This window comes from Typopeltis vanoorti, chromosome 24 (assembly GCF_054136105.1).
Source record: "Typopeltis vanoorti isolate ZY-2024b chromosome 24, IOZ_Tvanoo_1.0, whole genome shotgun sequence".
NCBI classification, from domain to species: domain Eukaryota; kingdom Metazoa; phylum Arthropoda; class Arachnida; order Uropygi; family Thelyphonidae; genus Typopeltis; species Typopeltis vanoorti.
Genome location: NC_143572.1, coordinates 24705120 through 24724268, shown reverse-complemented (window position 1 = coordinate 24724268; position 19149 = coordinate 24705120). Strand labels below are relative to the sequence as shown.

At 35.7% G+C, this 19149-nt stretch overlaps 1 protein-coding gene across 1 annotated transcript in view; it reads left to right on the top strand.

The window, feature by feature from the left end:
* Positions 1-19149, top strand: part of aph-1 (gamma-secretase subunit Aph-1) — a 63336-nt gene that overhangs the window by 13054 nt on the left and 31133 nt on the right. Inside the window, exon 3 of the mRNA XM_090413986.1 lies at positions 14802-14887. Coding sequence (XP_090270112.1) covers positions 14802-14887 — 86 coding nt within the window. The remainder of the gene's footprint in view (positions 1-14801; positions 14888-19149) is intronic.

Here is a 19149-nt window from a genome sequence, read left to right as displayed (position 1 = left end):
GCATCTCACTTGAAATTTCTTGACCATCACACAAAATGTAATGTTAATTCATTGTTTTGAATAAAGATTACTCAACTTTATAACAATGCTGCAGATGACACCTAACTTTTTTTTGTTGTTGTTCTGGCTGCTAGTGGTAATAAATAATGAATTAATGCAAGTTGCAACATGCCTTGGCATGCCAGTTGACACCTAACCAGTTGACACCTGCAGATGACACCTAACTTTTTTTTGTTGTTGTTCTGGCTGCTAGTGGTAATAAATAATGAATTAATGCAAGTTGCAACATGCCTTGGCATGCCAGTTCCCTTGCATATCATATACTCAGTATAAAATTAGTTTGATTACACATGATGATAACATGATTTCTTCATATTAATCCCAATTACTAAAACTGAGAACATATAACCTGTTATTGTAGGTGATCCAAGGTTTGATATACTGGAGAAAAATTCAAAATTCTTTCAAATTAAAGAATGTAGTTGCTTGGAAACAGAATAGATGAATTAACAGGAGTGGCTAACAGATGTTCAAAGCTGGAGTGAATGGATAATGTTTTGATTCTTGAATTTTCACAAGTTCTGACAAGAATGGTAATACTTGTAGTATAGATGCAAGATGAGATAATCAGTGCCTCTGGGCTGTGGAGTCAAAAATAAGAGTTGGTAAGATTGAGTCAGTAATCAGCATGATTATTCTCAGTTAAAGAGGTTTTTTTTTTTTTTTTTTAAGGCTTTAGAAAAACCTGAGAACTGGGAGTATTATTCCGATGCTAGCTGGATCTGGGATTTGTGGAAGTAATCCTACTTTATAAATTCTCATTTTTAAATATTGGTATTATTCAGTAATGAAGCAAATTTCTAACAGTTTTTATAGCAGAACATTAATGCTGTATGTACAAAATATGTTATCAAATTGTGTATGAGAAATTGTGTACATAAGAAAAATTTATTTTACAAACTAAAAACATTTTTGGTTGCAGTCATTTTCATCGAATGTGTAAAACAAACAAGCTAACTTTGATTTCAAATGCTAAATTTTTTCAGCAGTCATCTATTTTAGAAAGAAATTTGTTACAAGACAGCAATAGCAATCAACTATTTCACTTACAATGGAAACATAGCTTCTGTATATATTGTTGATTTAAAAAGCTTCAATTTACTTTTAAAGCCATTCAAATGACCATATAAGTTGGCAATATTCTGTTGTTTGTCCTGCAAAAGTTCAGCTCATTCAAATGGTTGGTCATATCTGTTATAAATGCAAGATTTCATAAAAATATGGGATCTTGCATTTGATTTTCAAGTTCTGTTGCATCAGACTTCACATCATTTTTAAGAAATATGGGTATTTCTTTCCGAATATCAAAAAAGTGTTCCAGACATTTTCCAGCACTCAACCAGTGAATATCAGAATGAAGGAGCAAATCTCCATATGCAGCATTCATTTTGCTCAAGAAATCACGAAACTTACAATGAGTCAGAGATCTATTACTGCCTTGTATAATATTAGTTATTTTAATAGCTACTTTCTTGGCATTGACTTGACATAGAAATTTTCCACAGAGTGCTTCTTGGCGAATTATGCAATGCGTTGTAGGGCAGTTAAAATTATTTTTTTTCATAGTCCACAAAAGCTGCTTCCAGTCCCCATCATAGCTTTGGTCCCATCTGTTATGATGCAGGAACATTTATCGAATCCCCCATAGTTCATAACAGAGTTTTGAACTGCTTCGAAAATATCAGTACCTTTAGTAGTCCCATGTAAAAAGTCCTCTTGAATAGTTCAAACAAAAATTAAAAGTTGACTTACATCTGCTTGATCAGTGCTTTCATCCACACACAATGAAAAATACATTTTGCTATTAAATCAGACAGCTTTTGTGATACATGTTGATCCATGTGTTGTACGCATCTTGCAACAGTCTGTCAAGATGATGCCACTGTTCGAACTTCTCAGCTAATTTCGGCTCATTAAATTGTTTTGCCATTTCAGTTGCACATTTCTTCACAAACACACCATCACTAAAAAGCTTTTTTGCTTTCACTAACTCCAATGCTACTTTGCACAAAGCAGCAAGACTTGAACTTTGTTAGTGCTATGTTTTGCAAAATAACTCATTTAGTGCATCAATTTCTTATATTCTGTAATAATGGTGCTTCTTGATTCTTCAATATACATCTCAAATGTTTTACTGCGTAATGTAAAACATTTGAGGAGTAAAACATTTCAAGGCAAGGTATGATAGATACTGTGTCAATGTAGAATAGTTGTTCTTGACATGATGTTAGGGCCTCCCTCGATGAGTCTGTCGACTCCTTGGAGTTGCCCGGAACAACAACAATAATAATGTAGTGTAGTGTCATTTCACATTATACTCTTTAGGCACTGATAAAACTTGCATGCAAACAAGAAATTGAATTTTATTCTTGTTGTTTGTAATCAAATAGTCTGATTCCCGTCAGCTTTGATACACTCGCTTTTCATCTTCAATTTTCTTTTCTTATTAGGCATGGTTGATTGATAAGTTGTAATAAAATTTATTAAGTAGAAGTAGATTACTAAAGATAACATGGAAATAAATCACAATGTGTATCTAGTAATTTGGTGAGCAACAGTGACACAACCTCAGTAACTTGCTCATGTTCCCTGTGAGCACTGGAGCATGTGCTTTGGAACAAAACATTGTAAGAACGCTTCTTTGGCACATCTAATTTTTCAAAAACATGTGATTATATAATGATGTAAAAACACCAAATAAAATTACCAACATCGAGATTATCAATTAGTGAGAGAATAAAAGTATCTAATACTTATTCCATTAAAATTGGTATTTTATTTTTTCACTCATGAAAATCAAAACCCACAGGTGGGCTGCACAAAACCCACAGGTCATGTTTTGGACTGCCCTTCTCTAGTTCATCAGACAGACATTCGGTAGGATTGAGATCAGGGCTCTGTGGAGGCCAGTCAAGTGTAGTGACATCATGTCCACAAATCACACAGTTACAGCCTTATGATGCGGTGCATTGTCTTAAAGAGACAATGGTCAGTTTTGTAGAAACAACACAAAGCAGGAAGCTTTGCATTGCCCAGAATGTTCAGATACCTCTCGCAGTTCAGTATTCGTGGCACCACAAACAGAGGTCCGAGACGCCAGGAAATTATATTCTTCGTTTAATCCTTTATTTATTAGAATATAATTTCATGCATCTTTAATGTATAGTATAACCAATTGAAAAAACCTTCAACATCTAACTCTAATCCAGAGTATTTTGATAATAATGTTTGACACCTTTTGGCTACTTGTATATGGAAATATGACTTCTGCATTACTTCAACATTGGTATCACTTTAGAATCTGGTTTCAACTGATGAGAACTCAATAAAGGTCGAATTTTGTTTCATAACTTGATGAAATTCCAAGTGTACCCTAACAGGAGAGATCTTGCTTGGAGAATTGCATATGGCCACCTTCCAGTCACTACCATCAAATAGAGCTACTTTAACATCGGAGATCCAATCTGTGACATCTGTTACTGAATAGGAACATGCATTCAACAGTTGTCTTCTTGCCATGTGTAATGTGTTGGGCATTCCATTACTTACAACAGAACAGGTTATTTTTTTACAATACCTACCACCTCTCAGCAATGGGAAGAGAATTTTGATTTTTATAATTAATGAATTAAAATACCATTTATGGAAGGTTAGAAAGAAACATGGATTTGAAAACCAGCAATATGACATCCAGATGCTTTATAATATTGTATTGAGGAAATTTTATTGTTCAGTTAGACGATTTTGTATTCAGAAAGAAGCATTCTAGAAGATATCAAATTTATGACTAGATGGTGTAGACAACCCACATTATGCAATATTCACCAGGGGGAGATAAAATTCTGTTTATTCTTGCTATGAGAAGTTTTTTAAATAGTCCCATTCTGTTAATTCAATGTGGTCTTATAGTCAATTGCAGGGATCTGGAGAGTAATACCAGACAGAGAAAGCCAACTCAAGGCAGTTAACCCAGATGGGGCTAACCACCTGGGTATTAGTCATCTTTGCGCTTTAGTTTCAATTGGTCTTTTGGTTGTTCATCTATATGACATTGGTGATAAAAGAAAACTGATCGCTCTTGGCTATATGATGATATAAAAGAGCTGAGGCCTTTTCTCCATCTCTCATGCTATTTATCTGTCTTTCTTTCTCCTAATACTATCAGGCTCTCTTGCACCCCTATACTAACTACTCTAGGCCTATGATGAGCAACCCTTTACTTTTTCACCTCAATAAAGGTCGAAACTGGTCTGGGTACTGACCCTTTCCATAATACATATCATTATACATGTCTGAAAGGATATGTGCTCTGCATTATGGGATACTAAGGCAAGTGATGTGAAGTCCTTTTTCACCAATGCCTCTATATACGAGTTGCCTAGTCCTGAAGATGCTTCAGGTGCAAACTTTGTTTGCTTACACTTGGATAAAGGATTGAACGAATAATATAATTTCACATCACCAAATTCCTGCCATGTACCCTCAAGAAGTGTACAGAATGTGATAGTACTACATGAAAAATTGGCATCATTACTTCTTAATTTCCTATCTACAATTTTCCTCCAAATCAGTCTGTTACTTGTCAAGACTCCAACATTATCAGATCTTATATTTCTATCTTCTAAAGCACTTTTTACCATATCAATCCACCTATATCTTGGTCTTCCTCTGGGTCTTTTTCCTGCCAACCTGGCAGAGAACCCTTGTTTTGCTAATCTTTCTTCTCCCATTCTGTTTAGGTGACCATACCACCTGAGATTAGCTCTGCTAACACATTCCTGGATACTGACAATGTCAAGTTCTTTCCTAATATCCTCATTTTTAATATTATGTTGCCATTGATGCCATCTGTTCATGCCTCTAATCTTTCTCATGACTCTCATATCTGCAGTCTCTAGTCTTTGGTCAAGTGTTTTACTTCTGACCCAGCTCTTAGATCCCTCAGTTAAAATTGGTTTGAACACTGTCTTTTATAGAGATAATTTAGTGTTTTGACTAATTTCTCTTAATTCCATATAAAAATTCACTTGACTTCCTACCATACCAGCTTTGTTGATTCTGTTGTCTATTTCCATATTTAATTTACCATCTTCACTAAAAATCGTGCCTAAGTGGCTGAAATGTTTTACTTGTTCTGTGTAGTTCTCCATTCAAGATGAAGTTGATATTTTCAGTGCATCTGCCTATTTTCATTGTCTTTGTCTTGTTATTGCTGACCTTCATACCATATCTATTACAACAGTTATTCAATTTGTTGAAAGTTTATTTTTCACTTGGTCAGAGTATAATAAATTTAGTTTAATCCTTTATCCAAGTGTGGGCAAACTGGGTTTGCACCTGAAAGTATCTTCAGGACTGGGGTAAGGTGGTACAACACTAGGGAAACTCCTTGCAAAGGTGGAACAAGTTACCAACACTCCTGTCTCAGTATCTCCCATAATGCAAAACACATCTCCTTGCGGATATGCCTAATGTTATGCATTAAGGGAAGGCCCACAACCCAGACTAGTTTCGACCTTTATTGAGGTCTCTTTAGTGGGAGCCAGGCCCAAGTGGAGATACCAGGAAGAAGCATTAGCAGGTCATCTCTACCTATAGGATTTGCCAAATGGTGTGCCACCCTTTTTTTAATAAATTACTCTGGATTTAGAGAAAGATGTTGAAAGTTTATTTTTCACTTGGTTAGAGTATAAGTGTTGTACCACCTTACCCCAGTCCTGAAGATACTTTCAGGCGCAAACCCTGTTTGCTCACACTTGGATAAAGGATTAAACTAAATTTATTATACTCTAACCAAGTGAAAAATAAACTTTCAACATCTTTCTCTAAATCCAGAGTAATTTATTAAAAAAGGGTGGCACACCATTTGGCAAATCCTATAGGTTGAGATGACCTGCTAATGCTTCTGCCTGGTATTTCCACTTGGGCCTGGCTCCCACTGAAGAGACCTCAATAAAAGTCGAAACTAGTCTGGGTTGTGGCCCTTCCCTTAATGCATAATATTAGGCATATCCGCAAGGAGATGTGCTTTGCATTATGGGAGATACTGAGACAGGAGTGTTGGTAGCTTGCTCCATCTTTGAAAGGAGTTTCCCTAGTGTTGTACCACCTTACCCCAGTCCTGAAGATGCTTTCAGGCGCAAACCCTGTTTGCTCACACTTGGATAAAGGATTAAACTAAATTTATTATAGTTATTTAATTTATTCAGGGAATCTTACAGACTTCTAACAGATTTATTTAGAAGTATAACATCGTCTGCATAAAGCAAAGAGCTGACATTAACATCTCCAATTTTGATATCATGTTTAATACCACTTTCCTTCATAATGTGATCCATATAGATAATGAATAACAGAGAGGATAATGTACATCCTTGTCTCACACCAGATTTAACATTAAACCATCTTACTGTACTTCCTTCAATTCTAACTGCTGACTTACAACTCAAATAAAGACTAAGTATTGCTTGATATAATGTCTCACTGACACCATATAACTGCGTATTGAATAGCTTCTCTCTCTTGGTACCTTGTCATATGCCTTTTCCAGATCTACAAAACTTAAATACAGATCTTTGTTATATTCCCATGATTTCTCAACTATTTGTCGTAAAGTGAAAATGCTGACAGCCTCTATTTGGCATGAATCTAGCTTGTTCTTCACTAAGCTTCCTCTTTCACAATCCCTTCTCAACCGTTTCACAGGTATCTATCTATCCTTCTCATCCGTCCTAGGATGGGTTGAATCCCCTCCTAACGAGGGGGTTACTGTTGTATTAATGCAACTGGTTCGCCACTCCTGTGCTGCATACCCTTAGGGTGATATTCGTGACTCTAATCTGTGTGTGTTCACTGGACCGGTTTGCCTGCTTGTGGGACGAAAAACCTCAGATAAATGGGGGGAGGAGAACCCTGCTGTCCACGTCCAAGACTAGCTAAGTTGGTTATGGCTGAGGAAAATCCTTAATCTTCTCATGTCGTCGACAGGAATCGAACCTGGGACACTCCTTCCCCAGGCATACAGTTGCGAAGTGCATAGCCACTAGGCTAACTCCGTGGACTTCCCAAGTATATTTGCATAAATCTTACCAGGAACACCAGTAGAGAAATACCTCAGTAATTCTCACATTCAGTTTTATTCCCCTTTTTATATATGAGTTCTGTGAGAGCTCTACTCCAATCATCTGGAATTTGTCTCTCTGTCCAGGCCATCTGAACTATGCAGTGCAGCCACTGTAAGACTTTTATACCTCCATACTTGATTCTGTGAAATATCATCTACTTCAGCTGCCTTTCCATGTTTCAAGACTTTTGATGGCTTTTTTTACTTCAAGTGTGGATACGTATTCCTGATTGCATGCCTGGTCAGTGTTTTTTTACCACTGTGCTGCCACTGATTGTTTCATTTAGCAATTTTTCAAAGTAATTACTTCATACTTCAAGGATATCTTGACTACAATTTTTGTGTCACCTTTATCATCTCTAATTCCTTTTACAACACACTTTCCTCCATTTCTGAGCTTCAACAACATCAGAATATCTTTTCACCTTCTTGATATTTATTTTCTGTGTTCTTACCAAAGTCTTCCCATGACTTTGTTTTGCTAGTTTTACACAGTGTTTAGCTTTCTTACATTTGTCTCTGTATTTTCTAAGAGCACAAGCTGACTTATTTGCCAGGAAACTTTGATATGCTTTGCTCTTTCCTTCGCTGCCTCCTTAATTTCCTGTGTCCACCATGGAGTTCTGATTTTTCTATCCTTGCAGACAACCTCACCACATGCCTCTCTGGCTGAATCAATCAGTGTTTTCTTCAAGGCTTGCTGCTGAATCTCCAAGATTTGGTTCCTGTTCTCAAACTCTTTCATTTTTTCTTCAATAAACTTTGTGTATTTTAGTCTACAGTTCACATCTGAGAGCTGTTCAACTTTTATTTGCTTTAAAACTTTCTTATATGTTCTTCTTTTCAATATGAAATTCAGTTTTATTCTCTCAAGACTAAATGGTGATCACTTCCAATTTCAAATCCTCTGTACACTCTGGTGTTCTGCACCAGGGAGAAATTTCTTGGCATCTTTAATTTTTCCTATCACAATGCCTCTCTTAAACTCCATCAGTTCCATTCTTGCATCCATTTCGCTTGTTCACAGTTACACTGTCTTGTAAGGATCATATTCCTCCCATTTAAGCCGGCTACAAACACGACTCATTATATGGCATGATGCACTTTGCCTACAAGACTTATGAACAAGAGTGTCCGTTGACTTCTTACCAAGCATTGTATAATACCCTTGATATTCCAATGAAATACAATTGATATGAAGTTTAAGATGATTGATATATTTCATCCACATGCATGTTTAGAGGTTAAATGTGATCTATATTAATGCCATTTGTTCTGAAGTCTCTGAATGAAGTAGTCATTGGATGAAATAAAGGTATTAGCATTTCTGCTTAACACGTTCGCTGCCAACTACGAGTATACTCGTAGTTCGTTATGAGCTTCACAAGCCAACTACAAGTATACTCGTATGTCGATTTACCAATCTTCTATACCAAACACGAGTTAACCCTTAGTATAATTACCTTAATTTGGACCCTTGGATTCTGAATAAAACAGAGAGCACGTCTGGGGGCTTGGTAGAAGGGAAATAATTTCAACTAAAATATAGTATATTATATATGTGCCCAGAAGCCAACTACGAATATACTCGATTACCAACCTCCTATGCCAAGTGCGAGTTAATCCGTAGTATAACACGTAATTTGTAAATCAATTTAAAACTAATAAAATCAATAAAAATAAAAACCAATCAATAAAATAAAAAAAAATTTATTCAAATTAAGAATGGTACATTTTAAAACAATTTTCCACGCACAATGGTGGTTTTTCCTGGCAAACAGGACAATAATAACGTGTTTCGTGTACACACACACACACACGACATGGCTTTGTCGGGTGATTCTTTTTTTCTGTTGGTGGTAAAATTTCCAAATAATGAAAATCCCGATTCCTCCTGATATTCTCTGATGCTGTAAGCTCATCCATTCCAACAAAAACTGAGATAAATTGATCTCTAAATTTTAACGCAGTCATTGCATTTCCAGTAATCATGTTATAAAATTTATGCGCATTTTGAATGTATACCTCAGAAATGCGTATTGCCAATTTCTTTGGCCATCTAATTGTCTTTCGTAAGGTGGAATAGTAAGAAAGCATTTGATCAGAAAGATTGGTGCCTGACATACCCAAATTATAATCCCTAACGATATTTGGCTTTAATTGAAATTTACCATTCCGATTTCGCGCTTCAACCATTTCAAATTTGTGCATATTTGAAATGGAAAGAACTTCCTTCTTATCCTTCCATTTGCTGACTACAACAGGACCTCTTCTTTGCCAGACAAATTCCCCTTTCTTTAGTTTCTTCTGAATAACATCTGGTGGATTGTTTTTCCTATTATTTCTCAGCGTTCCACACACACGTACGTTTTTCTGTCGGTAAGCGATTCTGTCAGAGCTACAGAATTATAAAAATTGTCCATATGCAATACATAACCCCTGTCTAAATATTCTTCCATCAAGTGGAATACAATATCATATGCGTGACCCATTTTCGCTAAAGAGGATTCAAATTTATCTGTATAAATTTTTATTTTTATCACCAATCCATTCGATTCACGTAGTTCATAGAATTTCACGCCATATTTATGTTTTTTATTTTTTATGTATTGCCGGAACGCCAGTCTACCGTGCCACAACACCATTGACTCATCAATACATAAGTTTCTGTCTGGTGTGTAGCTATTTCGCATTACACTATTAAAATGATCTAGGACTGGTCTTAATTTGTGCAATCTATCATTAGCTGCTTGGGAATTATCTGCGAAATGCAAATGATGCAATAAATTTGAAATCGATTTCGGCTCATTTTAGAGCTCCAAATGGCAAATTGTAAAGCTGATTTGTACTCCAATAATGCTCAATAGACGATAAATTACAAGGACCCATATGAAGTAAAAGTCCAAGAAATAATTTCATTTCAGATGTGTCTGTTGCTTTCCAGTTTGAAATTCTCTGACTTTTTTTGATCTGCACTCGATTTTGCTCAATATTTTGTAAAGCATATAAATTGGTGTGTTCTATTAAAATTGTGAGAAAATCTTCAGAAAAGAAAAGTTCAACTAACCTTTTGATACTGAAATTTCCAGTGTCAGTCTTAAAACCTACAGTTTCAACAAAGTCAAATTGTGGGGGCTTTTGTTCTGAATTTTCCCAATAAGTAGATGTTGATGTATTTGGCTGGATGCTAACTTCATCTTCAAAAGTTTCTTCATCATCTGAGTTACTGCTAGACTTATTTGTAGGATCATCTTTGGAATCGGAACCAAATATTTCATGAAATTCATCATCGCTCACATTAGCATAAGCTTCTACATCAGTAAGTTTTCTTTTACTGGCCATGGCGAAATTGAAGGTTCTTAGAGACTAGAAACTAAAACTAGACTAGACGCAATAAACACCGTCATCAGCGCATGTAATATATAGGTGGAAGTGATATGAGATTACTCATAGTTGGCCTATGAAACAAAATTCTGTCTGATAAGCAGGCTATGAGATTACTCATAGTGACCTTGAAGATGAGGGTGATACGAGATTACTTGTAGTTGGCATATGAAACAAAATTCTGTCTGATAAGCCAGCTACGAGATTACTCGTAGTGACCTTGAAGACGCAAAAGCACTTGGCATGTAGGAACAAACTATGCTTGAGGAGCGTGGCAGAGAACGTGTTAAGGACCATGATGTGTTGGCAGTTTCCAAAGAGATTGCTTATAATTATAAAATTTATACTGTATTTCAAAGACTAGTGGGAGGTGCAGGTTTTGTGTGTACTGTTGTGAGGATGTCACAATGTGTTTCCTTTGGTTAGAAAGACTCATGTTTTTGAATCCTCATGGATGAGGAACTGTTATAAAGGACTTTTCAACTCCTCCGTACATTCTGGTGTCCTGCACCAGGGAGAAAACATCACTATCAACAATAACATAGTCAATGAGACTTTTCTTATTCCTTGCTTCTTCTCTCCATGTGAATTTATGCACATTTTTATGTTGGAACATGGTGTTAGTAATAACCAGTCCATGTCCTGAGCAGAAATCCAACAGGTATTTGCCATTATTATTAGCTTTGCTCTTTTCTCCATTGTCATGCAAATTGTCATACAAAATTGTGTAAAATAATCTTTATATGTGTTATTTTTATTATTTTTTAATTTTTTAAAAAGTTTTTTTTGTTCAGTTATATTTTAATTCACTTCTATAACACATTACACAAGCATATTGAGATTCCATTGTAATCATGCGCCCTAACTGTATGTTATTCCTAGCATTGTTTGAATTACTGTACTGATGATGTCCCAAGATACTTGGGATGAAATATTTACGTATTAAAATTTATCACTGTGGTTAGTACGTGTGTTTTTAGTGATGAATTCACCAAAAAGGTTTCTTTATATAAAAACTCCCTAGTAAATCTGAGCATTCCTTCTCTAGTATACGTGCATACATTTATACACACATTCTTATAGAGTAATGTTTTCCAATCTTTTTCGAGTGATTATTCCCTTTTATAATAGTCAAATAATCTGCAACCCCCACCATATTTGCATAAAAAGGCATTTTTAATAGGGTAAAGAAAACACATTAAAAATAGATTTTTCAGAATATAATTCTGGCCTAATATTTAATTAACCTAACATTTAATGTGATGATTCTGGTTGCAACCTTAAGTCAACGTTCAGTCTGTTTCTTGCCTTTGATATGAAGAAATGTTGAAAATCCACTCTTGTAGAGATATGTGGAGGCAAATCAAAGTAAAACTCATAAAGTCAAGCATGGTGACATTTGGATATGACTGATACATAGCACACCAGAACTGAGTCAGCAGTTTTTCATAAAATAAATTATGTGCTGAGGAATCATTCCACAGATCCAAGAATTCATCCTGTACTTCATCAGTAATGCTGGTTACATTCAAGAGAGCAGAGAACGGGTTTCGTACCAGTTTAGCAGCAGCTTCTGTGAGCTCAGGAAGTACCTCTGAAATTCCTTTTCAAGGGATTCAAGATGCCCAGTAATCTTCTCTTCCAGATTCCTCTACCACACTGCATAGTTTTTCACACATGGTCTTTCCAAGATTTACTTTCCGACACCAGTTTTGCTGCTTGGATTCAAATGCCTGAAGATTTTCTTGAAATTGGATAATGTGTGTTTCCTTTCCATGAAGTTTCAGGTTCAGCTTATTTAGTTGAACCTGAAATGCAAATATGACAGAATTCTTTGGAACCGTTAACACCTGTCTGTTTAGATTTGATGTAATTCACAATTTCGATCAGAGAATCAAGTACTTCTTGCAGAAGAGCTGGAAGATTCTTGCTGGCCAGAGCATATCAGCGAATCATGCAGTGAATGCACTTTTGCTTTGGGAGCAAGTTCTTTCACTTTTGTCTGAAAGCCCAACTTTCACCCTAGCATAGCTGATGCTCCATCTGCACAAACCCCACAGATGTTTTTCCACTGTAATCCTCCAGTTTCAGAAATAAAGTATTTATCTTCTCCATAATATCTTCACCTTTTGTAGTAGTTTCAAGTACACTACAAAACAGGAACTCTTCTTTGATATCATTTGAATGAGTATATTTCATGAAGACAAGCAACTGAGAACATGAACTTATGTCCGTTGATTCATCATGTAAAGAAAACAATGGAGAAACTAATTTCATTCAAAACCTGCTCTTTCATATCTACAGACATCTGAAATGTGCCTCTGAATAGTATTATTGGACAGAGATATTTGTCGCATCTTTATCTCACTGGCTTCCCCAAGAATTAACTTCACTATGCAGGATTTGATGAATGTTTCTCCAATCATGTAAGATTTTATTTATTTTTAATTATATTTCATTTTTTGGGAGTGAATCAAGGTCCACTGCAGCAGAAATTTGAAAAGATATTAAAGACCCATCATAGCATATAATTAAAATAATATGAAATGTTTAATATGTATGAACACGGCAAGCCGTTTTCATACATATTAAACATTTCATACATATTATATTATATTAAGAATTTCATAGAGACTAGAGGCATCCTTTATCAGACAGAATCTGGGCATGAGCTAAGGATGTACAACAGATCTTAGTATTGTTTATGAATAGCATGGAAAAATCTGTTTGCACTTGCAGTTCTGAATTACTGATACTACATTCAACAACATGCAAGTACTTGCTCTTAAGATTGTATGCATATGTGGTTCAAATTTTGTAGGTTCTCAGGCCCACTGATTATCCAGTACATTATAAATTTGTTACAGATATTTTGAAACAATTAGATTCCTAAAATGTGGTATTTACAGATGAAGTAAACTGCCATGTCTCAGTAGAGTTACTCACTACAACGTTAGGATCTGAAGCTCTGAAAAACTTGTGCAAAAAATGGAACATGATAGGTCAAAAATATCTTACATTTGCAGGTTCATGTTTAGCTTTTCTTCAACTTTCTTTAACTTTTCTTCAGTTTTCTTCAACAACAAATCATCAACAAAACTAATTAACCATAGAAGTTGTAAATTTTCCTAACCTCACTTGAGTGATTTTTCAGCAAGACAATATTTCACTACATTGGGAAAGGGCTTTGTGGTTACCTTAATGTAAATTTTACTGTTGCTAAATCTGTAGGGGATGGCCAATTCCACCTCCCTGTTCTCTTAACATAACCCACTAGACTTTGGTTTTTAGGGGTACCGCAGGACATTTATGTCAGAGGAAGATAAACAAAATAGAGAAACTTTACCAGAAGATTATGGATGCTGCTGCAACAGAAGATGCGAGCATGTTGAAGAGAATATGGATTTGATATCCTCAAAGTGACAAGGAGCTCATGACATGGAAGTTGGATAATTTCATCTAAAAATAAACTTTGAACATGTTTTATTCAATAATGTGAACTCTCATTCTATATTTTTGTTCTGTCCCACCCCTCTTTTGCTTGCATGTAGTGTTGGTGGTGGCCTTGCTCTCCACACTAAGTATTTAACCAGAGAGCTGATGCCTCCTCCATTTGAGGGTTAAATCAGTTTCTACAGGCTAGCTCTCAAGATAGTACATGGGACTGAACTTGCTGATAACAACTACTGTGTACTCTCTGGGTTGTGCAGGGGATGGTCTCAAGGCCATGCTTGGATTGGGGGTTATCAATATTATTGTATATAATATATAATAATATTGATTTTTCATGTTAAGTGAAATTTCATGTTAGTATAATATCAATATTATACTAACATGAAAGTCCAATGTATAGTGTTATGCATTAGAAAAAATGCCCACACACATGGTGCTGTCATGCTATAAGTTTTGAGACCTCTTGCAGTTTTGAAAAAATTTATTATGATTCAAAGATATAAATTTTGTGTGGATACTTTGTATTTTCTCATCTGCAGTTTTTTTTAAATGTTAATTTATTGCATACTGTTGTACGTTAAGAGGAGTTATTTCATAGCCAAATCATGTAAAGAAAAAATAATTGCTGCCTGATTAAAAAAAAAAAAAATTGAACATGAGCAAGAGGTGATATTCTGTATTTATAAAACTATATTAGTTTTATAAATACAGAATTTCACCTTTTTAAAAAAAAAATTGAATTCATACTCTGTATAATTTCTTTTGTTGTTGTTGTTATTAGAAAAGCAGAAGTGGGACTGAAAAAAGTTGAAGAAGTTGGAGCTGATGGCACTGCTGTCTCTAGTAATAGAAATACACTTGCATATGGTAGGTTGAAAACTTATTTTTGTATTATTTAATTTTAATTTATTTAGTTTTGATGTAATTTTTTCCATTCTAATATTGGCTATCAGTGTGCAAAAACAGTTCAAACATCTATTGATAAATATTATCTCATAGGCCAACTATGCATGGAAACTCACAAGGCAGTATTTGACAAAAGCAGTGTATGACTGCATACCAAGGGTTAAGAGAGTAAATAGAATAGGAGTGAAATGGATGAACAGTGAAATTAAGGAAGCTGTGCTGGAAAAGAAAATGTTATGGAGGAGGTACAAGGCAGTTGGTGGTGATTGGACCCATGAAAAGTATAAAGTGCAGGCTAGAAAGGTGACGAGCATGGTAAAGGAAGAAAAGGTGCAGTATGAGACGAGATTGGCTGGTCATGCCAAGGTTAACTCAAGGGAATTTTTCTGCTACGTGAAAAGCAAGAGGATGAATAATTATAGCAGATTAACATTGGTGGATTGTTGTGGCAGCAGACTAACAGCTGCAAAGGATAGTGGAATTACTGAATGAGCACTTTATCAGTGTATATCATACTGGTGTAAATGATGCAGTGGAATATATAGAAGAGAGGTAACTATTAGGAGAATTGGAAGTGAAAGAAACAGAGGTGTATCAGATGTTGGTTGGGTTAGATGTGAATAAGGCTTTGGGAATGGATGACATATCACCACGCATTCTTAAGGAATGTGCAGTGGTGATATGTCATCCATTCCCACAGCCTCATTCACATCTAACCCAACCAACATCTGATACACCTCTGTTTCTTTCACTTTCACTTCTTAAGGAGTGGAAAGAAGGCAAAATAGTGCCACTCCACAAGCATGGTTCTAAGACAGAAGTCAACTATAGACCATTCTGCGGTTGTGGTCAAGATGTTGGAGAGATTGGTAAGGAATAGAATACAGGATTGGGTTGATGGACATAGCATTCTTTATGATAGTCAGCATGGATTTGTAAAGGATAGGTCCTGTTTTAGTAATTTTCTTGCATTTTATGATAAGGTGACAAGTGTGTTAGATAAGGGAGAATCATATGCAGTGATATTCTTAGACTTTGCAAAAGCACTTGATAGATTGCCACATGATAAATTGGTGTATAAGCTGCAAAGGATGGGGATAGATAGTACAGTCATCCCTCGACTTACGTCAGGGTTCCATTCCATCAGGCAAGATGTAATTCGGTTCGGACGTAAGTTGATACATTAAATCAGCAGAGTTATAGGGATTAGGGACTTAACAGTAATAAGTATACTGTCATTTAAATTTTTAAACCTTATAGTAAAACTACTGTGCATTAGTACCACTATAAAACAGAAGAATAATCACCCAGATCTTCCTCCACAATCGTATCATTACCACAATCATTACCTTCCCTATGTGAAGGACCAGGCTGCGGCTTTTCTGGTGTAATCTTTTTTTTTTTTTTTTTTTTGATGAAAATGTCTGATGTGCTTTGCTTATTCCTCTTCTTCTTTTCATCATAAATTTGTTTATAGCAAGCAAATGCATGTATTTTCTTTTCTACTAATAAGTAGCGTTCAACATTGGGGTCTTCAACCATTTTGAGAACATTGCTAGCTGGAGAGAATGTTTCTGCAAGACCCTTCACTATGAATTGTTTACAATTCACAGTGACGTTTCTCCTTTTCCTCTTCCTTTTCTCATTCTTCCTCTTTTGCAACACGTTGTTCCTCCAGTTTGACAAATTCTTTGTTGGACAACTCATCAGCGGCACTTTCTGAGTTCAACTAGGTCGTCATCATTCACTTCGAGATTCAGGTTGTTTGCTAGGCCCACTATTTCTTCGCTCAATTTACAAAGTTCTTCATTTTTTTAGAAATTTCCAAAATCATGTGCAAACCTTTTTAATGTCTTTTTCCATATGCCACTCATACATTGAGAGGTCACTTCGTCCTAAGCCATAGCAATATTTTTAACAGCATGATAAATATTGAATGCTTTCCAGAATTGCATGAGAGTCTGGTCATTTCCTTCATTAGCAGAAATGGCTTGTGAAAAAGTTCTCCCTAAATAATAAACCTTAAACATTACTAGAACTCCCTGATCCATTGGTTGAATCAATGAAGTAATATTTAGAGGGAAAAACATGACCTTGAACTTGGTGAAGATCACCAATATAAGACGGATGACCTGGAGCATTATCTAGAATTAATAAAATTTTAACTTTTACACTTTCTTTCACACAATAGCTTTCCATTTCATTCGTGTAATAGTTGATCAATGCATCCGAAAATAATTTTTGAGTCATCCACGACTCTTACATCTCTGCTAATGAACTGGAAGAGTATGCTCCCTAATGTTTTTGAAGGTTCGAGGATTCTCACTGTGCCATATCACAAATGGTTTCAGTTTATATCCATCCACATTACCCCTAACAGAATCATAACACAGTCTTTAAGAGCTTTGAAACCAGGCATAGATTTTAGCTTTTTGTGGATGAATTGTCCACTTGGGCATTTTTTTCCGAAACAAGGAGGTCTCATCCATATTAAATATTTGCTGTGGCAAATAGTTTTCCTCCGTAATAATTATATCCAATTTCACCATGAACTCCTTGCCAGCCTTCTATCAGAAGTTGCAGATTCACCATATATTTTCACATTATGCATGCAAAAATGCTTGAATCTCATGAACCAACCAGAAGCAGTGTTGAATTTGTAGTTGTAATCAGACCCTGCTTTCTTCTTCCACATGTTGAAGAGACTTAAAGGTTATGGTCGTAGTGTTAAGAGGTATGCGCTTTTGGTTCAGGTCCTCTATGCATGATGGAAGTAGCTTTTCCAATCACTGATAGGACCTTGTCGTTGCTTCGTCGCTATTGTTGAACTTGCAACTTCATTTCAAGATCAATTGCTTGTCTCTTTTTCTGTGATTCTTCACTAGGTTTTTTGATTGGGCGTGTAGGGGCCATGATGCACAAAATATTGCAAAATATTTAACAATAAATACACAAATAACATATTTTTCAAGCACAAAATCAACAGAGGAACTGTTGAAGCCAAATGCTGACTGCCGGGGGAGGTTGCTGCTGAATGCACTGTTGCCACTACATGATTCATTGTTGCTAATTAAAAACCTTTTTACTTTATGCTCACTTGCTTCTTGTTCGAAAGTATATTCAAAAATGTTATTCATTCCATTATGGGATCACGGACGTAAGTCGAGGGATGACTGTATGTTAGTTAGATGGATCAGATATTGGCTCTCTGAATGATACCAGCAGGTGATGTATATCATGTGGACTGACTGAGGATCTTCAGTTATTTGCTGATGTTAATTCCCTTCAGGAAGATTTGAATAGACTTTTTACTTGGACAAAAGAGTTTGGGTTGTAGTTTTAATATCAGTAAGTGCAAGGTGTTGCATTTTGGAGTGCAGAAATATAAGGTTTTGTACTATATCGATGGTGCCGTATTGCAGGAATTGAATGAGATTAGAGATTTGGGAGTGGTCGTTGACAGTAAACTGAAGTTTAGAGGGTATACTGTTGCAAAGGCTGCACATCATAGTGCTGCTATGATAAGAAGTGCTCTAACATGTAAGGAACTGGTTATGCCACTGTATAAGGCATAGGGCAGACCACACTTGGACTATTGTGCTCAGATCTGGTCACCTGGTTTTCATTGTGATGTGGAGACATTGGCGAGGGTTCAGAGACAAGTGACTAAGACAATATCGGGACTTTGGAAAAATGCTGGCTTGGAGAGAGGTTGAAGAAATGTGGATTGCAGAGTTTGGTGGATAGGAGGAAGAAAGATGATATGGTAGAGACATTTATGTTAGTGAGAGGATTTTAACGGATTAATCCGGAGGGGATTATAACATGAGTACATGGTGAGAGAGGAAGAACCAGAGGTCTTTCCTGGAAGTTGTGTAAAAGTGTGGTGAGGAGCAGAATTTTTACATCGAGAATTGTCAGTGAATGGAATGCATTACCAGAATATGTTGTTAATTTAAGCAGTGTTAAGAATTTTAAGATTTTATACGATAAATATGTTGTCAGTTGAATGAGCCTCTCACAATGAATCTGCCAACTCCATGGAGGGTGTAACAATAATAATAATATATAGCATTGCAGTTTCTGTTTTATTGAGTAGCATTTTCATGTGAAACTACTATTTTTAAACTACTATACTTTTAGTGTGGTATAGCAAAAATCTTAAATGTTATTGATTTCAAGTCATTAAAAAAAAGAAAGAGAAAAATTACTTTTCAAAATGT